Consider the following 21,247-nt stretch of genomic DNA (forward strand, 5'->3'; position numbering starts at 1 on the left):
AACCAATTCACACGAAACAATAATGAATCTGTTTGATCGTTTTTGAGCGGGGAGACTTGATAATATACTTGCGACCCGACCCGATTTTACACAGGTAGCATAGTTATGTCATAGTTTCATATTAACTGACTTTTGATGTTAACAAACACAGATTTCGATTTTGAAATAGGTGTAAAGGTGAAATAGGTGTACTTGAAGACAATACAAAACAAAAATGCCAACTTATCCTTTAGAGTGATATATATATACCTACTATTTCAAACAAAACTAGAGATAGATATTATAGAATGCTTTTTTGAGTAGAGCTTCTTTCATTATTTTTCTGAATTTGTAATAATTCTTCTCCTTTCTGATTTTGGAGGGTACGTCATTATATATTTTTTTGCTTTCATAAATCAGAGAGTCAGAGTAGATTTCGGAATAGGGAGAGGTTTTTTATTTTCCAATATTTTCCTTGTAACATATTTCATTTGACTGCTTGGTTTTGGAGTATCAACTGTACTGACGTTTTTGTGTATTAGAAATACAGACTCTAGAATAAAAATGCAGGTGGGGGTTAAAATGCTCGTGCTGATAAATAATGGTCTACAGGGTTCACGCATTCGAGCTTTGCATAGGTATCTAACTGCCCTTTTTTCTAGACAACAATTAGGTACTGAAAGTACCTAATTGTTGGCTACAAAATCCCTAAAAGGCACTTCCATATCTCAAATCGGCCTCAATCATAGAGTAGTAAACCATCTTCGCTGTAGATGTGCTCAGTTCATTTATGACAACTCTAAGTGCATAACATCTCGCCGTTAATTTTTTTGTCAATGCTTTAATATGCAGATCAAATTTCAGTTTGTCATCAATAGATATTCTTAGGAATTTTGTTTTTTTTAATATTGAATTTTTTCAATAGGTTACACCTTTATTGCGACATTGCATTATATATACGACACGTGTCGCATATATAATGCATTATTATGAGAAACCCAAGAAATGAGAAGAAGAAATTAGCTCTCCAGAACAGACCATAAAAAAACTGATAGAGGAAGCACAGGCAAAGAACAAGTTCATTGAAAAACAGAATATTGAGAAGAATATAATGATGGCAGAAGCACTGAAAGTAGAAAGTGAGTTGAATCAATGGATCAAATCACAAGAAAAGTCAAACACAGAAGACAAAGCCCACATAAAACATCTTGAAGATAATATTCATTCGCAAAACAACAACGGAAACAACTACTATTTTGACAAACCTAGTTGTAAAAATCTCGTAGGCACCGAGCCGTTTTGTGAAGGATACGATGACTTCTGTTAGAGAGAAAATAACTCAACAACTACATTTTTACTAAATAAATGCCCAAACATTGATTCTGATAGGCTGTCATGGTAGGAATTCAGAATCAATCTTAAAGGAGCAGATAACAAACCATATGTTTGGAGCATTCATAAAACCATATGCGTTGGACATAGATATTGTGAAAGATGTAAGAAATGCGAAAAACTTCAGCAAACAGGACATAGTGATCATATGGACTCAAATCACTTGAAATTGACAGCCGATATCATCTGTTTCTGTCGGGATGAGGGCAAACACGAAGGTTTTGCTGTCTACTGCAAAATGGATCATGATGGCCGGACAAGAAAAGATATATGTCACCTATCTGTAATGAATGAATTCAAATGTGCAGGTGCCAATTTTTGTATAGACAACAATGTATATGTAATAATATTTATTTAACGCTCTCCAAGTGGTGATTTTGAAGTGTTATTCATACAAATGCTTTCTTTACTTTCATTGCTCATGCAAGCCAACTATTTGTTTATTATCGTAGTGAATTTCAATGTGAATTTTTACTCAAATTCAAAGGAAAAAACAGAATTTTTCGACATGTTGCTTTCCTTTGCAGTAAAGCAGTAACTACTTTAATATAGTTACAAAATTCGAATATTCAAATATAGACCAAAAACTTGTAAGGATAATATTATAATGGAGAATGATATTGCTTTCAGCTCAGATATTCTGAATTCTTTCAATAAATTGATGGCTGTAGCCGTTACTACGTGGTAGGAAATCATAATGAAGAAAAGAGAAATGAAACCTTTTTTTTCCCACTTTTATTTGTACCTAACATTACTGCAGTTTCGTCCTATACGGACATTTTCAAACTTATACAATAAACTTATTGTACATTTTCAAACTTATGCAATAAACTTATTGTATAAGTTTGAAACAGTCCTTATAGAACGAAACTACAGTAACGTTAGTTACAAATAAAAGTGGTAAAAAACATAGAAAGTTTCATTTCTCTTTTTTTCATTCTGAATTCTTGCCTCTCTGACCATATATGGGAGAAATAATAACTACTCAACATTTTGTGTCTATCAATGAGTGTGATTTCATTCGTGAAAGATTTTTTTCAGAATGTTATACAAAAAATTCAACAATGCGTTCAGCATAAAGAACATAAAGAACGGCGCAAATTCGAAATGGGATGTATTTTTAAGTAAACTTCATGTTGCTTGCAATGAAAATAGCGAATCTTATAGATTATGACTTGAGTAAAAAGCGAACACTTCAAGAGCCTGATATAGAATAGTGATAACACATCAAGAACTACCTGAAGTATCGGTAATCAATCAACTGAATAACTAGCTAGCCAATAATGACGCTACTCTACCTTATAGTTGTGATGTTTAGTTAATCTAGCAAATGAGTTCCACAACTATTTTGTCAACTCTGCACTCATTGTAGTTGATCAGATTTCATGCTTTATTAAAAATTCTGCTATATCAATAATATGTCCCAACTTAATATTTTTTCACCCAATCAGTGTACAGGAAATAATTGCAGCTAGCTGCAAAATTAAAAATAAAATGAGGAGTAGCATAGTAAACATGCCGTTGTAATCCTTGAACATGTCTTTATTGCCATTTTTGTGTCATATTTTCAATACTAGTCTAAAAACTTCAAGCTGTCCAGACCAAATGAAGTTAGCTGTAGTCATACCATTATTTAAATAAAAGGGAATACAATGGCGTGATGAATTATCGGCCAATTGACGGACAAGTTACTCCACATGGCTGTATACTAAACAAAAAAGCCACTGCATCTTCATATTAAAAAAAAAAACGAATCCAACCACCATCAATTGACTAAAAGAAGTACCGTCAAGACTCTAGTGGATCGTACTTTTGGGCTCTGTAATACAGTGGAAGGTCTCGAGAAGAAATTAGGCATCATCAAAAAATATCTTCAAAGGAATGGTTACTCCAAAGTGATGGTGCAACAGACTTTGGCTAAAAGACAGCAAGAGCCGCGCAAGGAAGAGAGGCCGTCACAACCAGTGCTTGCAATTCCCTACATCAACGGATTGTCGGAAAGGATAAGAAGAACTGGGTCCGAGTACAACATCAGAACCTGCTTCAGATTCGGAAATACACATAACGAGGAGAAACCAGCAAATCGGGAATTTCCAGCGCACATTACATTATGTGTTGAAAATCTGTATTTTTCGTTGAGTACAAAAATACAAGTCATACGTGTACATATTGACGACAGATTAAAGTATGTCGTATATATAGAATATCCTACCATGAAGCTTGCAAGTAAGTGTTACGTAAACAGAGCGTTGGAATGAAATTTAAACATAGATGCTTTAAAAACTACCTAATATGTAACTTTTTATTCATTTCTTAAATATAGAATAATAGTCTGAGGTGGAAATATTTATTTGCAATGCATTTTTATTACTGTTATATTTTCTATTGTGTGAATTGTGAGCTTCAATAAAGACTATCTATATATCTATATTTTACTGTATTCATCTGAGTAACTTTTGAACTATCATATTGTATTTTTATAGTGAGCACCTTGAAAAATTAGACGTCGTGGAGTTTTTTGTAGAGTTTTTAAAGAAGAACAATATGTAGCAAATTGTTAAGTTGTATATATCTCAAAGGGATCAGACAGCATTTTCATCCTTGATTATTGGGAATAATATCATTATATTTCAAGCAATACATACAAAACATTAATAAATTATACAAATCTTTCTCTTGAATCATCTCGTCCAGTGGTAAAAACCGCAAGAAAATAATTCAAGAGTTTTTCAGTTTATCGCATTTAGGCACACATACTTTTTTTGATCATGTTGACAATACTTAAAAGTCCTAATGAAATAGTTCTGAATTATTTTGACATTCAAATCCTCAATTGAAATATTAAAGATTTACCGCAGACGTCTCACTAATCTGACTGATATTCATTTGCAGATTCAAAGTATGGAAATGGTCGGTCGGTAGCCAGGTGGTTCGACGTGGGTGCTCTGTTCATTCACTCGAATTGACCGCCGTGTTGGTCGGTGGTTCAAGCCCTAGTCTGAACGATCGATTTTCACTTGCTATCTTCCAACCCGTGTTAGGAATCACGTTAAAAGGTAAGACCTCGGTAATTCTTAGCTCGCACAAGTTTCGACTTTTGAGGGTTGTCGTTAGTAGGGGTGCGACAGCTGGTTAACGAAAAAAACAGATTTTAAACATATTTTTTTTCAAACAGAATACATTGAGTACATATTCAACCCATCATATATTAATTGTTTCTTTAAACAATGTTATTATCCTTTCATTACCGCCATTTTTTAAAGATCTCTTCCAATATAGTTAGAATTCTGCTATTTTATATTCAGAATGGTCGGATATATTTTTTCACTCTTCTAGTGCCCAGTAGATGGCAGGGCATGCAAAGGATCATATAACAATGAAATAAATTAAATATTATGAATTATGACATACTAGTAGTGAATGATCAAACAACAGGACGCGACATTTTTTTAAACTAATTTTCATTTGAAATATATTTCCAAAAATCTAAAATATTTTAGTTATCTGTTATCCATATATGTATTATTAATATTCCTGGCATACACATTATCAAATTATTTTGTGTCAAGATCAACGTCTAGTACAAAAATGATACTTTTTGTCATCAAATTCGGTACACACGGAGAGTTAAAATAATACTTTAAACAACTGTTTCTGTCATATTTTTTTCGCTACTCTAACGCCAAGTAAAATATCAAGCATTGACCCTGTTTGTGAATTCGTAGTGGGTAGGCCGAGTTCAAATTTCGGATTTTAATTAAGTATCTTGGAAAATGTGATCAGTAAACTGCATATGTATCTATGCAGACATTTGAATTTATGAATTGAAGGTAATCCCACTATGAAATGACCCCTTCGAAGTCTTCATGAAGTTTGTGATAGTCAAGGATTGATGAGGTCTCATTTCTGTGCGAGTCAGGCAATATGCAGTGATTATACTAAACACCCACATGACAGGATCACTCAGAGCGTGAATTACAATTCACTCATCAGGTGCTAGGGCAGGGATCGAATCTATTTTCACAACAACGGTTGTTTCATGGATAGAACTCACTAACCGACTGGCTTCTGGCTTCCAAATCAGTTGGTCAAGATAATTATATGTTTCTAATATCCGATAATTATATGTTTTGATTATATTTAATGAATTTGCTTTTATTTTTAGATATATTATGAGCATCGTCATTCTGATTTAAGAAACGAGTGATTTTTTTTAAGCAAAGTGATATGTATATGAAGCTGTTTCATATATAGTTTTATAGAAATATATTGAATTATATTCATTTGTATTTTCATTTGAACATGAAATATGAAAAACAGTTAGGGAAACGTTCGTAGGCTAACATTTTGTTATTTCATAATTCAATATAATTGCCTTCAAGGTCTACTCAACGATTATAGCGGTTATATGGGGCCGTTTTTCCTCGACTTCGTACTTCAAACGCTCCAATGACGATATGTTTTTTCCCTTTTCAAGATAGTCGATGAATATTATACCATGCGTATCCCAAAAATTGATACCATAACATTGCCAGCCGACTTTCGCGTCTTTGCACACTTTGGAGTTGGTTCACCACGTGCAGTCCACTCAGATGACGATCGTTTTGATTCTGGTGTGAAATGGTGGAGTCATGTTCCATCCATTGTTACATATCGCCGCATAAATTTGGTTTTTCATGGTGGAACAGCTTCAAATACTGATCAGAATCGTCACTTCGTTGTTGTTTTTGGTCCATTGTGATCTCGCGCGGCATCCATTTTGAACAGAGCTTTCGAATAACCAAGTGTTCATGCACGATATGTCCAACATACTCCTTTGATATCTTTAGAGCCTAAGCTATCTCGATCAAGTTCACTATGCGGTCATACAAAATTATTTTGTAGATTTTTTTATGTTCTCATCGGTTACAGCCTCTTTGGGGCATCCACTGCGTGCATCGTTCTCGGTGCACATTTCACCTTGTTTAAACTTAGTAAACCACTTGTCAACGGTTGATTTTTCTGGTGCAAAGTCCGAATAACGTTTATCAAGCCAAGCCTTGGCTTCAACAGTACTTTTTTCGGCAAAAAGCAATGCTTCATTAACACGAAATTATTTTTTATACATTGTCTTCAAACTAAGAAAAGTTGCTCCACTCAAAATATACCGTCTCACAAACTAACGGTCCAACAGCTGTGTCTTTTGAAGGTTAAGGTTATGGATTCAATATTAGTAGTGCCATCTGTGTTTTAACCTACGAACTTTCCAGCCCACCTAATGTTTTATCATTATCTAAAGATCCTTAGACAATAATATTATGTCAGAGATACATAAATTGACATATTTCAAATCTATATGGATTGAACCAAGAGAACATTTTTTAAAGTAAACGAGGAGAATAGTAGTTTTTCAAAGAAGGCGACCGATTTCAAGAAGCGCGGTTCTAATCAAAATTGCATTTGGAAGAGAATGGCGTGAAAATCTTTCAAAAATCCTGAAAATCTGTCAGAACGACAGTTCAATGATTAGTTATAACGAAATAATTATGCTGTGTTGAATTTATTTTCCTATGATGGAGCTGCAAACTGATACGAGTCAATCATTATCGATTTTTGATGAAACGTGTATCCTGATAAACATAATTTGAAATATCTGGGGTGAAATAAATCTATCGAAAATATTTAATTCCCGCCACAACAAAAATACTGTCTCCTGACGAGCATTTCGTATTTTTGTTAATTAATTAATTGTTATTGATTAACATGCTTTTATTAGCTTCCCCAGTATGTATGTTTGTTTGTTTGTTTGTAACTGTTTTTTCCCGTTTGAATACTCGGGATCTGTATTTGACAGAATTATCGACATTATTGCTTGATCTATTCGCGCGCAGATGGCGCTGTACGTAACCTCCTTGATATAATTCGAACTCACTTTACATGTATTTCTTCATTTGAAGAAAGTATTATTTTTTTATTTCAACGCGCTTTTATTAGCTTCACCTGTATGTATGTATGTATGTTTGTTTGTTTGTAATTCTCCTTTTCAATTCATATTTATTCCCGTTTGAATGCTCGGGACAGAATTATTGACATTATTGCTTGATCTATTCGCGGGCAGATGGCGCTGTACCTAACCTCCTTGATATATTTCGAACTCACTTTACATGTATTTCTTCATTTGAAAAAATTATTTTTTTTAATTAACATGCGCGCCTGCTGCCTTATTTGTAACCCTCCTTTGCGCGCCTGCTGCCCTCCTTGGGCTTGGTAGCTGATTTTCAGACTCCCTCTCCGGAATCGGAAAATATCAATGGTTGTTTTCCTAAAATATATACGGCTGATTGATTTCAAAGTTTAGATAAAATAAGTATAGTTTAAAAAGACTGAAAAAATACGCTTTTATAGCATACGAAAAAAAAAGAAGAATAAGTATAGTTTAAAAAACTAAAAAAACACGCTTTCAAAGAACATCGAACTAAAATGTTGACAATATTTATTTTTCAGATAAAATTAAACCATAACGAACGAAAAATACTTTTTGTATATGAAGCGCCCGTCGCTTTTTTCACAGTAATACTAGTATTTTTCATTCGTTATGGTTTTAAGCTAATTTAAAAAAAATAATTTCAACTTTTCAGTTCGATGCTCTTCAAAAGCGTGTTTTTTAGTTTTTTTTGACCTTTATTTATTCTGGTGAAGGAAAAGTATTTTCAGTATCCAAAACAGTTGACTGCTAAACCAATTTATATCACCCTAACTGACACCCAAGGGTGTATTCATCGAGTGACGTATGAAAAAAGTACCCATTGCACTCAAATCTGGTGTTCTAAAATATAATTATTATTATATTAAAAACGAAGATGAAGTACTTACGTAAGACGTTGTTTAAGAAATTCTATCCAATCTTCTTGATGTAAGCAATGGTCCCTGTCCTGGTCGAATAACTTGAATAGCTGTTCCAAAAGCTCCTGTAAAGAAAATGAGGTTATTTTAATTGCCAGCTATTATATGCATGGGAACAGATGCACTGACAGAAAGAATGCTCCTGAACATTTTCAGAATGCACAACGTTTATTTATTTGACAATTTCATTGATTCTTGTGAAACCCAGTCATGAACGAATACATTGAATGAGTATACAGGGTATATCTGGACGAGTTATCGCAATCTTTATATAGAAAACTGAGAGTAGGGCGATTCTGAAAATTGGTAGGATGGGTGAAGAACTAATGAAGAATTCAACTGAAATATTATCGTTGAGGTGACGTTTCGGGTTTCACCGGAAGTTACGTCATTTTTGTTATTTTTAAAGGCACACCCTGTATTTCACCTCATTTTTGAATTCTTCCCATGATTTAGATTCTAACTCATGTATCATAGCCTTCATCCAAAATGAACCGTTTTCGGGTTATTCGAGTTTTTTTTAAGAAAAAGTGACAGATGCAGCCTCTCGCACATACGTAATTTTTATATAAATTAACATTTTAAAAAATATGCAGCTAGTGAATCGTGATAATTGAAGGTTGAACGGATCACGCATCATTCACACTTCCAATGAATAATCCACAGGGTGCGCAAAAACTAGGGTCCAATAAGTGAATGAGAAAAATAAAAAATCTCAACTTTATCAAAAGGGAACCCCCATTTTTTTCCTCAAGGTTCAATTCTATTATGGAAGGGTTATGATACACTTTCCTATACCCAAAACTTATAATTTTGGAGATATTCCATTATTTACAAACTTTCCCGAAATGTTGATATTTCTAGTAGGCTGCTGTCCATCTTTCAACACAATGTTTGGTGAAAAATGAAATTTGTTCATTGTCAGATTCGTGCTCTCAGAAGGTACAATATGGCTTGTGCTGCTCATAATAATCATGCTTTTTTTAACTTTTTGGTGATTTATGGCGAATGCAAAAATGTGTTAACAAGAACGTGTGATGCTTATGCTACAAGGTATCCAGAAAAACCGAAACCATCTCCAGATATCATTAGAAGATTAATCTTCAATCTTACGAACTTTGGATCAATCGAAAGGAAAATTATCAAAACTGAAACGGTGGTTGACAATGAAGATAATGCGATTACAGTGCTTGGGTACTTCACTGCTTTTCCAGAAGCATCTTTGAAAGATGCTGCACGAGATTTGGGATTGAATAAAATATTCATGCAGAGAATATTAGCAAAACATAAATGGCATCCGTATTCTCATACTTCAGTCTATGTCCTGAAGCTATCCGATTATGAGAGAAGAATTAACTTTGCGGAGTTCTTCATTATGAAAAATCAAGAAAACGACCAATTTTTGAGGTATATTATATGGAGCGACGAAGCGAAATTTATCAAAAATGGGATATTCAACAAGCGGAATTCTCACTACTAGAGCGATACAAACCTGTATTCAGTTCGGGAACGTCAATTTCAAGACCGTAGGAATTTCAATGTTTACTGCGCTGTTAAAGACGACGCAATAGTGATGCTTCACTTCTATGATGAAAATTCAAATGGTTAGTTGAAGAGTATCGGAATTGTATTGTTTCATTGATTTAAAAAAAATTAAAATACATCACTCAAGAAAATGGCATCAAGGTAGCTATGTAATAAACATTCATAGTATCTAGAAAATACATAACATACCAACAGGTGTTTTCATTTTCAGGTGAACGATACCTAGATATTAAAAAAAATCTCGAAACGAATCATTTGGAAAAACTGACGCTCGCTGACAGTGGATTTTTTTTTTACATAAGAGCACTGCTACAAGTTGTCGTCATCTCTTTAGGACATTACCAAGAACTCCAAGCACCATCATACATCGTGGGAAATTAAGGCCAGATTTTCGATATTTCCTGATTCATTATTTTTTTATTTGATTACCGATTATTAGGTGATATTATTATTTTCTCCTCCGTAACTGATAATAGCACTGATATATTTATCACGTGCTATTCATTTAAAATAATTACTTTGAAGAATCAATCTTATTTTTTTACAGCGAGTCATTATAAGACTCACACTTGTCACGCTGAACGTAGTACTATGCACAGGCGAGTTATATAATATAAATGTTGATCATATCTAACTTGGATTCTCCTAAACATTTGAATAATTGAATGCTCGAATTATTAAATGATATTTTATTTCAATGTTGTTGATGGTAGTAAATCCAGAACAGTCTACTTATTCCGTCGCGAATGTTTATGAGGTGTCTCCTTCTACTGTGTAGAGACTTTTGAAGAGGAATAGGTATCATCCATACAAAATTGAAATGGTACATAAATTAACTGAAGATGACCCTGATCGAAGAACAGAATTCTCCGAAATCATGACGGAAACCAATGCAAGGTATCCTACCTATCTCCACAATATTTGTTTTGGTGACGAATGTACATTTTTTTCAAACGGTAATATTCACAGACAAAATTGCCGTTATTGGAGTGACACCAACCCTCACGTTTTCCGGGAAACACATACCCAATATACAGAAACAATTAACGCCAGGAATATTGGGAAACCATATTGTAGGATCTCTATTCATTGATCAAAAATTCAACAGGGGAACTGTATTTTATCAGTTTGGACTTTCATTGTCTAATATAATATAAATTGATTTGAAATCCCTGAACAAAAATCAAAGAGATCAACCGAAAATAACAATTTTATTTGGGGAACTGTATTTGACCCCCTCATCACTGAAGTCGTTGAAGCGAATCCTAATGAATTTGATATGGATATTGTATTCCATTGAAGATGGAGCACCACCACATTACTCCACACGAGTAAGAAACTATCTGGATACTACTTTTCCCGGTCTTTGGATAGGCCGTCGAGGTCCTACAGAATGACCAGCCCGCTCGCCAGATTTGATACCTTTGAACTTTTTTTATGGGGCTATTTGAAGCAAAAGGTCTACGAAATTAAACTTTCTTCAATATTGGATATACGATAGAGAATAATAAATATTTGTAGATATATTGACGTTACTGTGTTCGAAAATGTTCGGCGTGAAATATCGGAAAGGCTGTTCATATGTAAAGAAGTTCAAGGCAACCATTTCGAGCATCTCCTGAACTGATCTCAAGCTTATTACCTCATATTATGTAGTTAAATGTCAATGTATTAAGACAATTATCAAAAGTTCCGCCATTTTGTAGTAGTTGAAGATATTGACATTATACTTTAGGGTTGTGAAGCATTTGTCAGGAGCTTCAAAATGATGTGTCACAAGACTCCTTTTTTCATTTGATTTTTTTCCCTAGATGGCGCCCAGTCGGCGTTTCAAAAGTTTCATCTGTCAATTTCACTTCAAAATACTACGCCCAACGATTTTATTATTTTTTTATCTGATCAATTCCTAGAACCTTCCAAATTATTTTTGGGTTTTTGGTACATCATCTACCCCATTATTAACTTTTTTTCCGTTTAACATTTTTTTTTCTAATTTTGTTACTCAGTTCTCCTCATTCTGTTTAGCTAGTTCATTTAGCGCCTCAGTATTACAAGGTAAAATGTAATCTGCCATTTTGTAGCTGCGGCCATCTCTTTCAAAGTGTACTACTATTCTACTAGTCGAACCCTTTCATTTGATACCCATATTGGGGTAGTTGTGAAAAAAATATTCAATTCGCCATTTTGTAACTGGGGCCATCTTGAACTTGCATCCTTCACAAACCCTGTCATTTGAGGTGATTACGTTCCATAACACCAACTTTTCTGAGGTCTTTCTTATGGTACGTTTTCATTCAAATTTCAGGTCAAATTATCAAAAGAACAATTTGTTCAGGCCAGTCTCAACTCACCTACACTGTAGGTTAATGGACTGACATCTATCAGAAAACAGATACCCCCCTGGCTAATACTACGAAGGGCAACAGGATTATATACAACGTCATATCCGAATTGGGCCATTCGGATATGCTGTTGGTTAGTATTTCGTTTACGGGCAGATGGTGCGATGACAAATATGTTGTTTGTCGTTCGCTTCAGCCTTGTTTCAGAAATAGTACTCTGAAAGGAATTCGATTGTTAATTATGGGAAATCATAGACTTCTTGTTGGGGATAGACACTATGTTGCGCTGACGGTCTGTAACTGAAATCGATTCCGGCAGTTGTATCGCTAACAGCATACGCCGGAATTGTTTCTGTGAAGAATACTGCACTGACGCCATTCGTGGTATTAACCAGGGGAATAGTTGTCTTCTGATAGGTATCACTCCATCAATCTACAGGGTGAGCGACTTGAGACTGGCCTGAACGAATTGTTCTTTTAGATAATTTGATTTACAACCAGTCTTCAAGTATGCTCTCTTCCTATATGTGATCTATATATGCCTTCGGCAGAAAAAAAGTAGATCTGCAAGGTTATGCAGATGACCTTGTCATTTTGGCAAGGTCCACGTCCTGAAGGGTAGCTTGTAATATCTTCCAAAGCACGATGGACATTGTTGACAGTTGGTGCCTGATGGAGCAAATGTTTATTAACCACAGCAAAACTGTGATAATTCCATTCACCAGGAGAAGGTAATTTTCCTCAATGGTGAGGTCATTTCATTTGGAACGGAGGTGAAATATCTTCGTATTGTCCTTGATGATAATTTCACCTGGAACTCTTTCTTGGAAAAAGTTTTACACAAAGCCAGCCTGTTCCTATGAACACATAGAAGGATTTGTGGTGGAACTTGGGAAATAGGTCCCAAACAAATCCATTGGATTCATGTGATGATTGTCAGAACAATGATCAATTATGGTGCAATTGTCTGGTGACCGAAAGCTTTACAGAAAACGGCTCAGGCGAAGCTCTCTGGCTTATAGAGGCAGGCTTGTCTGGCCATCAGTGGCCACACTGTCAGCGGCCATGGAGATCCTTCCAGATCCACCTCCTCTCCACATTTTTCTGAAGAGAGAGGCTAGATGGACTGTATATAGACTTGTGCACATTGTCAATTACACAAATCAATTTCATGCAGAGTGCAACAGACTGTTGGTTGACATTGGAAGTCACAGCATTCTGGGAATGATCTCTGATATTATGCCTCCAACTGTCAACTACAAATTGTCTTATAAATTACTGTTCCCGAGTAGAGAAGGGAGAAGGAGATATTGAGAGCAGATAGTTGTTGGTTCACAGATGGATCAAAAATACCTTCTGGTTCTGGTGCAGGTGTTTTTAGTCGTAGACCCAGGACAGAGATATCAACCTGCCTAGGAACCTATGCGACTGTATTTCAAGCGGAAATTTACGCTATTGAATTGTGTGCGGAGAGAATGGAAGACTCCAACCACATACACAAATCAATAAAAATATTCTCGGGAGTGTGGATAGGTGTGAGCCACAATAAACCCTTGCGGGTTGCGGTGTAGGGTCGAATAGACATACTCACTTCTGACCTAACATAACCTATCCTATATATGAACAAATTTCAGGTATTGGTTGTGTGAATATTTTAGGTAATGAAATTTATTTACGGCCAATCCTGTAAACACCAAAAAACGGTTTCTTTCATCAACCATTTTTCAAATTTCTGAATGATTTATGGAAAACGGATCAGTCGCTCATTCAACTGACAACTATTCGTACTTTATTGTTGTATTCCCGACTCAGCAAGTTCTGATTTCCGTAGTAATAACTGATCGAATATACAATAAATTCAAGTAGGTACAAGTAACGAACCGTAGGCGGAACACATCTTTAGCGAATGTTGTTTTTTTTTTTTTTCGTGAAAACGCTCATTATTTACTAGCCTTCATTCTCCGCTTTTCATATACAGCGCCTGTGGCAGTAATGCATGTAGTTGTAGATTCTGGTATGATATACTCTATTTATTTTTTAATGGTTGACTGACTTGATGTATGCCTCAAGAAAATACTGGAGGCGATTTGGACCTTCTTCAAATTATTAATGGCATTAGGGGCACATTTGATACCCATCTTATGATGATTTATTACTGATGGTGAGGTAGATTTTATATTGATTGGAATGTTGATGATATTTTAGCTCCACAGAACGCTAATAACAATAAGAATTGTTGAATATAGAATATTCAATAATTACGATAATATCAAATTCAACTTGTGAATTTCTGAAGAATCATTTCAATATCAAATGACAATCATGTTTGACTATTTCATTCCATTGGTGCAATTTGATTAGGATAGTCACAGTGATTGAAATTGTGAGAATAATGTATAACTAGAATCCGAGGGTCACGTATGATTCAAGAATAATGACACCTGGATGTTGATTTCATGTATTATAGTTTTATCGTTGTTGGGAAGAAGCGTTATATCGCTATAAAACTCAGTTTTGGTGGCCCACTCTTCAATTTCTTCAAGATGGAACGAACTGTTCTAGCGTTTTTTTATTTTCACTTTGAAGATGAATACAGTTTTGCATACTGTCTGACCAATTCTCGAAACTCAGTTTTGGTGGCCTAGCACTTAATTTTTTCATCATTGTATCGGGTTGAAGGAAATAATCAGTAGAATTTATTGACTCTCCAATCGCTATCCGAAAATACTAGTTCATAATTTTGCCAGTTGCAATCTTCGTGAAAAAATCTTGATTTTGAATCAGATCAATAGCGTCATTTTACGTATTAATGAAACAATATTATTTCGTAATATGTCTTTATAGTTTTCCCAGACACGGGATGTTCTCACTACTCGATTTTTTTTTCTGAGTAAGACAGAACTAGCGTTTCAAGAACATTCGGAATGTACAAGAAAGGTATTATTGTGTGATCACAGCTAAACACGGTTAAATAAGAGGCTGAACATACTTTGAAATTTCAAACGTATTTTTTTAGAAACTGAAGGTTGACGATACCTTTATAATATGGAACCATGGGAATACAGAACTAGATACCTTCCTGAAGCAAATCAACAACGTAAGACCTTCCACCACTTTCACAATGGAAGAGGAGGCCCAGAACGAGTTGCCATTTTTAGATGTATTGGTGAAGAGGACCGACATTAAATGAGAAACATCAGTATACCGGAAACCCACTCTGAACCAGGAATCCAACCACCATCTATCGACTAACAGAGGAATCGGCAAAACACTAGTAGACCGTGCTTTCGGGCTCTGTAATACGAATGAAGGTCTCGAGAAGAACCTAGGCATCATCAAAAATGAGCTTTAACGGAATGGTTACTCCGAAGTGATGATGGAACAGACTTTGGCTGAAAGACAGCAACAGTCTCGCAAAAAAAGCCATCACAACCAGTATTTGTACTTTCCTACATCAGAGGATTGTCGGAAAGGATAAGGATTGGGTGCCTCAGATCTGGGAACACTATCCGTAGCAGCCTCACGAAAACCAGGCCACCAAACGCGTACTGCGATTCCAAGAATTGCATTTACCGGATACCTTGCGACTGCGGAGAATCCTACATCGGTGAAACTAAGAGGTCATTGAAAGTTCGCATTACCGGGCACAAAAAACACACACAGCGATGAGAAACCAGCAAATCAGGACTAGCAGAGCCTGTTTGGAGTCATCAACATACCAACAAGTGGTCTCAAGCTGAAATCATTTACAAAGAGGAACACTGTTGTATAAACTGAAAAATACGAGTATCGAAATATCTCTATAAATCAGTTCCATAAATTGTATATCAAAAAATGAGAAACATTTACAATGATCATGAAATTTGAAACATAATAGAATTCACAGAAAAAACGAATAACTTCGACATGAAATGGAAAAGAATTTTTGAAGGCATCTAAAAACTTGTCATGTATAATTTTAAACATTCCGTATATATTCTGTGGCCGTTCCTTATGGCATGTTGAGCCACACTGGTCTTCTCTGGTCTATGGAACCGAATATGTGAAACATGTTTCTTGTAGAAAGCTATTACAGTTCGTCTTAGTTCAACCAATATACTTTTTATCGCAGTTCTATAGCTTATGTTAGAAATCCCATGATAAGCGACCATTCAATTGATGTCTGTTATATATCACTGTATATATTCGTTTTCATATCTATTTATAGTTTTTATGTGGTAGAGGAATCAGGGAGTTGAGTCATAGGCATGACAAAGGAAAAGTATTTATTCTATCGATACCATTTGTAACGTACGGAAGTGAAATATACAGGGTCCTGCAACAGTGGCGCGGTGTTCTATATCTCTATATAGGAAGCAGATAGGAATCTAATTTTCTATAATATTACCTTATTGCTCGAGCTCGACAAAATAAAAATATTGGCGGTCACACAGGGTGTTCGATTTTTTCTGGGCGGATCCCAACTGTGTCTTTTTAAATGGCAACCTATATTTTTTATCGCTTTTTCGGTTTCTTCATAGAAAATAAATTAAACTTTATGTATATCTGCACTTCGAAAATATTGACGGTTTTCGAGATATCTAGCATGACAGGTTTTTTTTTCCAATATTCGTCACTCAGAATATTTGAAATTATAAAGTGGTGCCAAATCCAGTTGAAATTTTTTTTTGGTCGAATATTCTACATTGGTAACTCTCTCAAACGATATATCTGAAATCGACCTGTGATATACAGGGTATGAAAAACCGCTTGCCAAATATTGTAAATGAAAATTTGCAAAATCTTCCTTATATTAAATGGAATACCCTGTATATTATTGATCCATAAGAAGCGCCAACGAAACCTCTACAAATTTCATTAAGTATTCCCTATGGCTAAGTTCAATAGTTTTTCTTAAATGAGCATTTCTTTCGAAAAATGGTAATTTTTTCAAAGCGAAATCCATTTGACGACTGATAAGAATATACAAAAAATACTCTTTCTTCAAAATATCGCCCATTCCTAAAATTACCTGTTGCTAGATAAACAAGTTGCGAATTACACCACAAAATGGACGTTCTTGAATAGTTACAATAATTTCAAAAATCTCGGAATTTGTGCCATATTCTTTCGGTCTAAAACAACCTTTCAGCGAATGAAATATTTATTGGAAATCAAGTAGTCTGGCAAATGACAGAACAAAATATTTGGCTGCAAATGAATATTGAAATTTTTAGTCAATCGTGAAGTTGAACTGTCGGTATAATTTCATCAGAATGTTGTTATCAAAAAGTGATTTGATTGATATGATTTTCATATTAGGTGAATCAGACAGGAATTGTTTATTGGCAAGTAGAATTTATTCTCAACGGTATCCAGATAGAAGGCATCCAGATGAAAGATCTTTCCGAAAGGTCTTGGGACGATTCGTTGAAACTGGATCTATTAATTATTCCAAACATGAGCGCATCAAGCCAGCTACTAATGAAGATAATGAATTGCAAGTTCTTCTTGCTGTTGAAGAAGATCCTAGTAGGAGTCAACGACAAATTGGGGAAATAGTGGATATAAGTGAGAGATCAGTGCAACGAGTATTGAAGAAACATCGCTTGCATCCATACCACGTTCAGTTACATCAAGAACTACTGTATGCTGATTTCGAGAAAAGAGTGAGATTTTGCAATTGGGCCATGAACAAAATTCGTCGAAACGAATATTTTTTCAATAATATTTTATGGTCGGATGAATCGACATTCCATAAAAATGGATTTGTAAATCGACATAATTACCATTATTATGCGACAGAAAATCCTCACTTATTGAGACAGGTGGATTATCAACATAGGTGGTCGATAAATGTCTGGGGAGGCATCATTGGAGAATATGTAATTGGTCCATACTTTTTTGAGGGACATATGAATGGTGCAATGTATCTCAATTTCTTACGAAATGATTTACCAGGTTTGTTAGATGATATTCCTCTTGACCTCCGCAATAGAATGTGGTTACACCTGCTCACTATTCGGCAGAAGTGAGAGATCATCTAAATGAAGTATTTCCCAATAAATGGATAGGACGGAATGGGCCTGTACGGTGGCCCGCTAGATCACCAGATTTGACGAAACTAGATTTTTTCTTATGGGGATACATAAAAAATATGGTTTACGTTGAGCCACCAACTTCTCCCGAAAATATGCGACTTAGAATAACGAATGCTTTTCGCAGCATTACACCAGCTGTCTTGCGCAGGGTAGAACAGTCTTTCAAACATAGACTTCAGCTCTGCATTCAAGAAAATGGAAGACATGTTGAACATATTTTATAAAAGTTTCATTATCAACCTTAATTGAACTCTCCCTTTTGTAGTTTTGTAATTTGCCAGTTGACAAATTTGAATATCTAGAACTCAAGCTCTGAATGAATATAATAACATGAAAAAAATAGTTATTTATAATGTTTCTTTCTTTTAACTTGTTTGGTTTGATATTGCACGATTTATGAGTGAAATTCTGCATCCAATGAAAAAATAATTTTCCATTTAGCAAAAAGTGATAGGTACATACATTTATTTCGTTAAAAAATATTTGTTTGGACACCTTCTAATGTACAAAATTGAAACAAGATATCTTTCGTATATTTTTATCAGTCGTCAAATGACCATTTTTCGAAAGAAATGCTCATTTAAGAAAAACTATTGAACTTAGCCATAGGGAATACTTAATGAAATTTGTAGAGGTTTCGTTGGCGCTTCTTATGGATCAATAATATACAGGGTGTTCCATTTAATCTAAGGAAGATTTTGCAAATTTTCATTTACAATATTTGGCAAGCGGTTTTTCATACCCTGTATATCACAGGTCGATTTCAGATATATCGTTTGAGAGAGTTACCAATGTAGAATATTCGACCAAAAAAAAATTTCAACTGGACTTGGCACCACTTTATAATTTCAAATATTCTGAGTGACGAATATTGGAAAAAAAAACCTGTCATGCTAGATATCTCGAAAACCGTCAATATTTTCGAAGTGCAGATATACATAAAGTTTATTTTATTTTCTATGAAGAAACCGAAAAAGCGATAAAAAATATAGGTTGCCATTTAAAAAGACACAGTTGGGATCCGCCCAGAAAAAATCGAACACCCTGTGTGACCGCCAATATTTTTATTTTGTCGAGCTCGAGCAATAAGGTAATATTATAGAAAATTAGATTCCTATCTGCTTCCTATATAGAGATATGGAACACCGCGCCACTGTTGCAGGACCCTGTATATTTTGGGACGTGAATTGTGTTTCAATTATTAGTTTTCCAACACTTATTTTGTGAAACCTAGACTTTCCGAATTGCTCAACACTTGCTGAAGTGAACGAGCAGTTTTAAATGTCACTTTCATATTGAATATTCCAAAAATTTGAACCAATCCGTTTAGTCCTAAATTGTGATCCGTATGTTGATCATCCATGCATAAAATAGATATATTTGTAGCTATATTGGATTTTCATGTATATGCATTAATATCAGTGCAATTCACAACATTAACCTTCGTTAGAAGCACTCGACTGCTTGATACCTCAATTACAATTAATCTCTGAGACACCACAAATGTATATGTTGAATCTCGATCAACACATCATAAATAGTGGCGTGAAAAATTACAGCGGATGCAAACTCTCATTTTTCGCATGGACCAAAGGCCACCCACCGGTTGCATTTCAAGAATAATTAGGTATATTGATATTATCAAAAGGCAGTATAGACCGGTGCACCATAAATCGCGAAATACGTTCTTCAATATCTCGCTTTCATCAGAATCGTAGATGTTATCAATGCATGAACATCAGAAATACTACATAAATACTAACCGTTTTTGTAGTTTCAAAAAAAATCCCACTATTGCTGTGAAGAAGATGGTGTAAGACTCACTAGGTTATTTGAATGGGAAACTAAAATTGTCAAATCGAATGGAAATGAGGCAAAGGAACTTGTTTTGCTCTTTAATGATTGTTATAAACCAATTTTCACTGGTTGTCTCATTCATTGGATTCTACCAACTTTTTTTGAAATCAATATCTAACTGGTGACGAATCATGGGTATATGGTTATGATATCGAAACCAAAGTCTAATCGCCCCAATGGCAGAACCCAAGAGAGTCAGTACCAGAAGAAGTTAATCAGCTATCGCCCCCATACGAACGACAACTCTCAGAAGTTGAGAAACTTGTGCGAGCTAAGGATTAACGAGGTCTTACCTTTTAACGTGTCATTCCTAACACGGTTGCAGAATCATCCCAGCTTCAATCAGATAAATTCTCTCGGGAAAAATATCTGGTCGAGGCGGGAATCGAACCCACGGTCTTCCGATCGTGAGTCGGGCGCACTACCACCGCGGCCAATTCCACAACAACCCAGTTCGTTACACGTGACAGAGAATGCAGTAAAAAACATATTCGAAGATTTTATACGCAGGATCAACGACAGAAAAGTAATGCTGTATTTCCTCCTGAAGAATGAGATGTTAAAAAGATAATTACTTGAATCCAATCAAAATGAAGCCATCTGATTGATTCAACACAGAAACCACTTCAACGTTGGTGTCACAGTTATTATCTGAATAGCTTATATATTTGTTTGAAGGTGATTCACAATGTTTCATGATAAATTTCATTAGTTCGGACTTCCAATATCTGATATTAAATAAAATGATTTGAAATCCCTGAAAGAACTAATAAAAAAAGAATTAAAGAAGCCTAGCTGAAAATAACAATTATATTAAGCAAAGAAAAACCTGAAATGAAATAACAGTGAAGTAAAATACAAGTAAAAATACAAAAATTGAACAAAAATCAAAAATAGAAAGTTAAGAGATTCCAAGCCAAGTTACTTCACGACGTTTCGATTGTTAGTATCCACAATCGTCTTCGGGTGATGACTGGAGTAATTTCTGCGAGAGATGATTATTTATGGGCTATTCGAGTGCTTTCACTTGTCTCCTCTTTCCTTTTTCCGCTTCACCGGTTTAGTGGGAGATAACCGTTTGGTGAGAGTTGGCCAATTTTCGCTTGATTATGGGTTTCCATATGTTGCGTATCTCTACGCTAGCTTGGACAAAATATGTGGTGAAATTCC

General features: G+C 35.0%; 1 protein-coding gene across 2 annotated transcripts in view; it reads right to left on the minus strand.

Moving 5' to 3' along the window:
* Positions 1–21,247, minus strand: part of Nox (NADPH oxidase) — a 439,945-nt gene that overhangs the window by 49,018 nt on the left and 369,680 nt on the right. For both annotated transcript variants that reach the window (XM_074181192.1, XM_074181191.1), the window contains exon 3: positions 8,224–8,318. In XM_074181192.1, coding sequence (XP_074037293.1) covers positions 8,224–8,318 — 95 coding nt within the window. The remainder of the gene's footprint in view (positions 1–8,223; positions 8,319–21,247) is intronic.

Source organism: Leptinotarsa decemlineata, unplaced genomic scaffold (genome assembly GCF_025532065.1).
Source record: "Leptinotarsa decemlineata unplaced genomic scaffold, Ldec_3_MD MMD2_tig00026307_RagTag_RagTag, whole genome shotgun sequence".
Taxonomy (NCBI): Eukaryota; Metazoa; Arthropoda; class Insecta; order Coleoptera; family Chrysomelidae; genus Leptinotarsa; species Leptinotarsa decemlineata.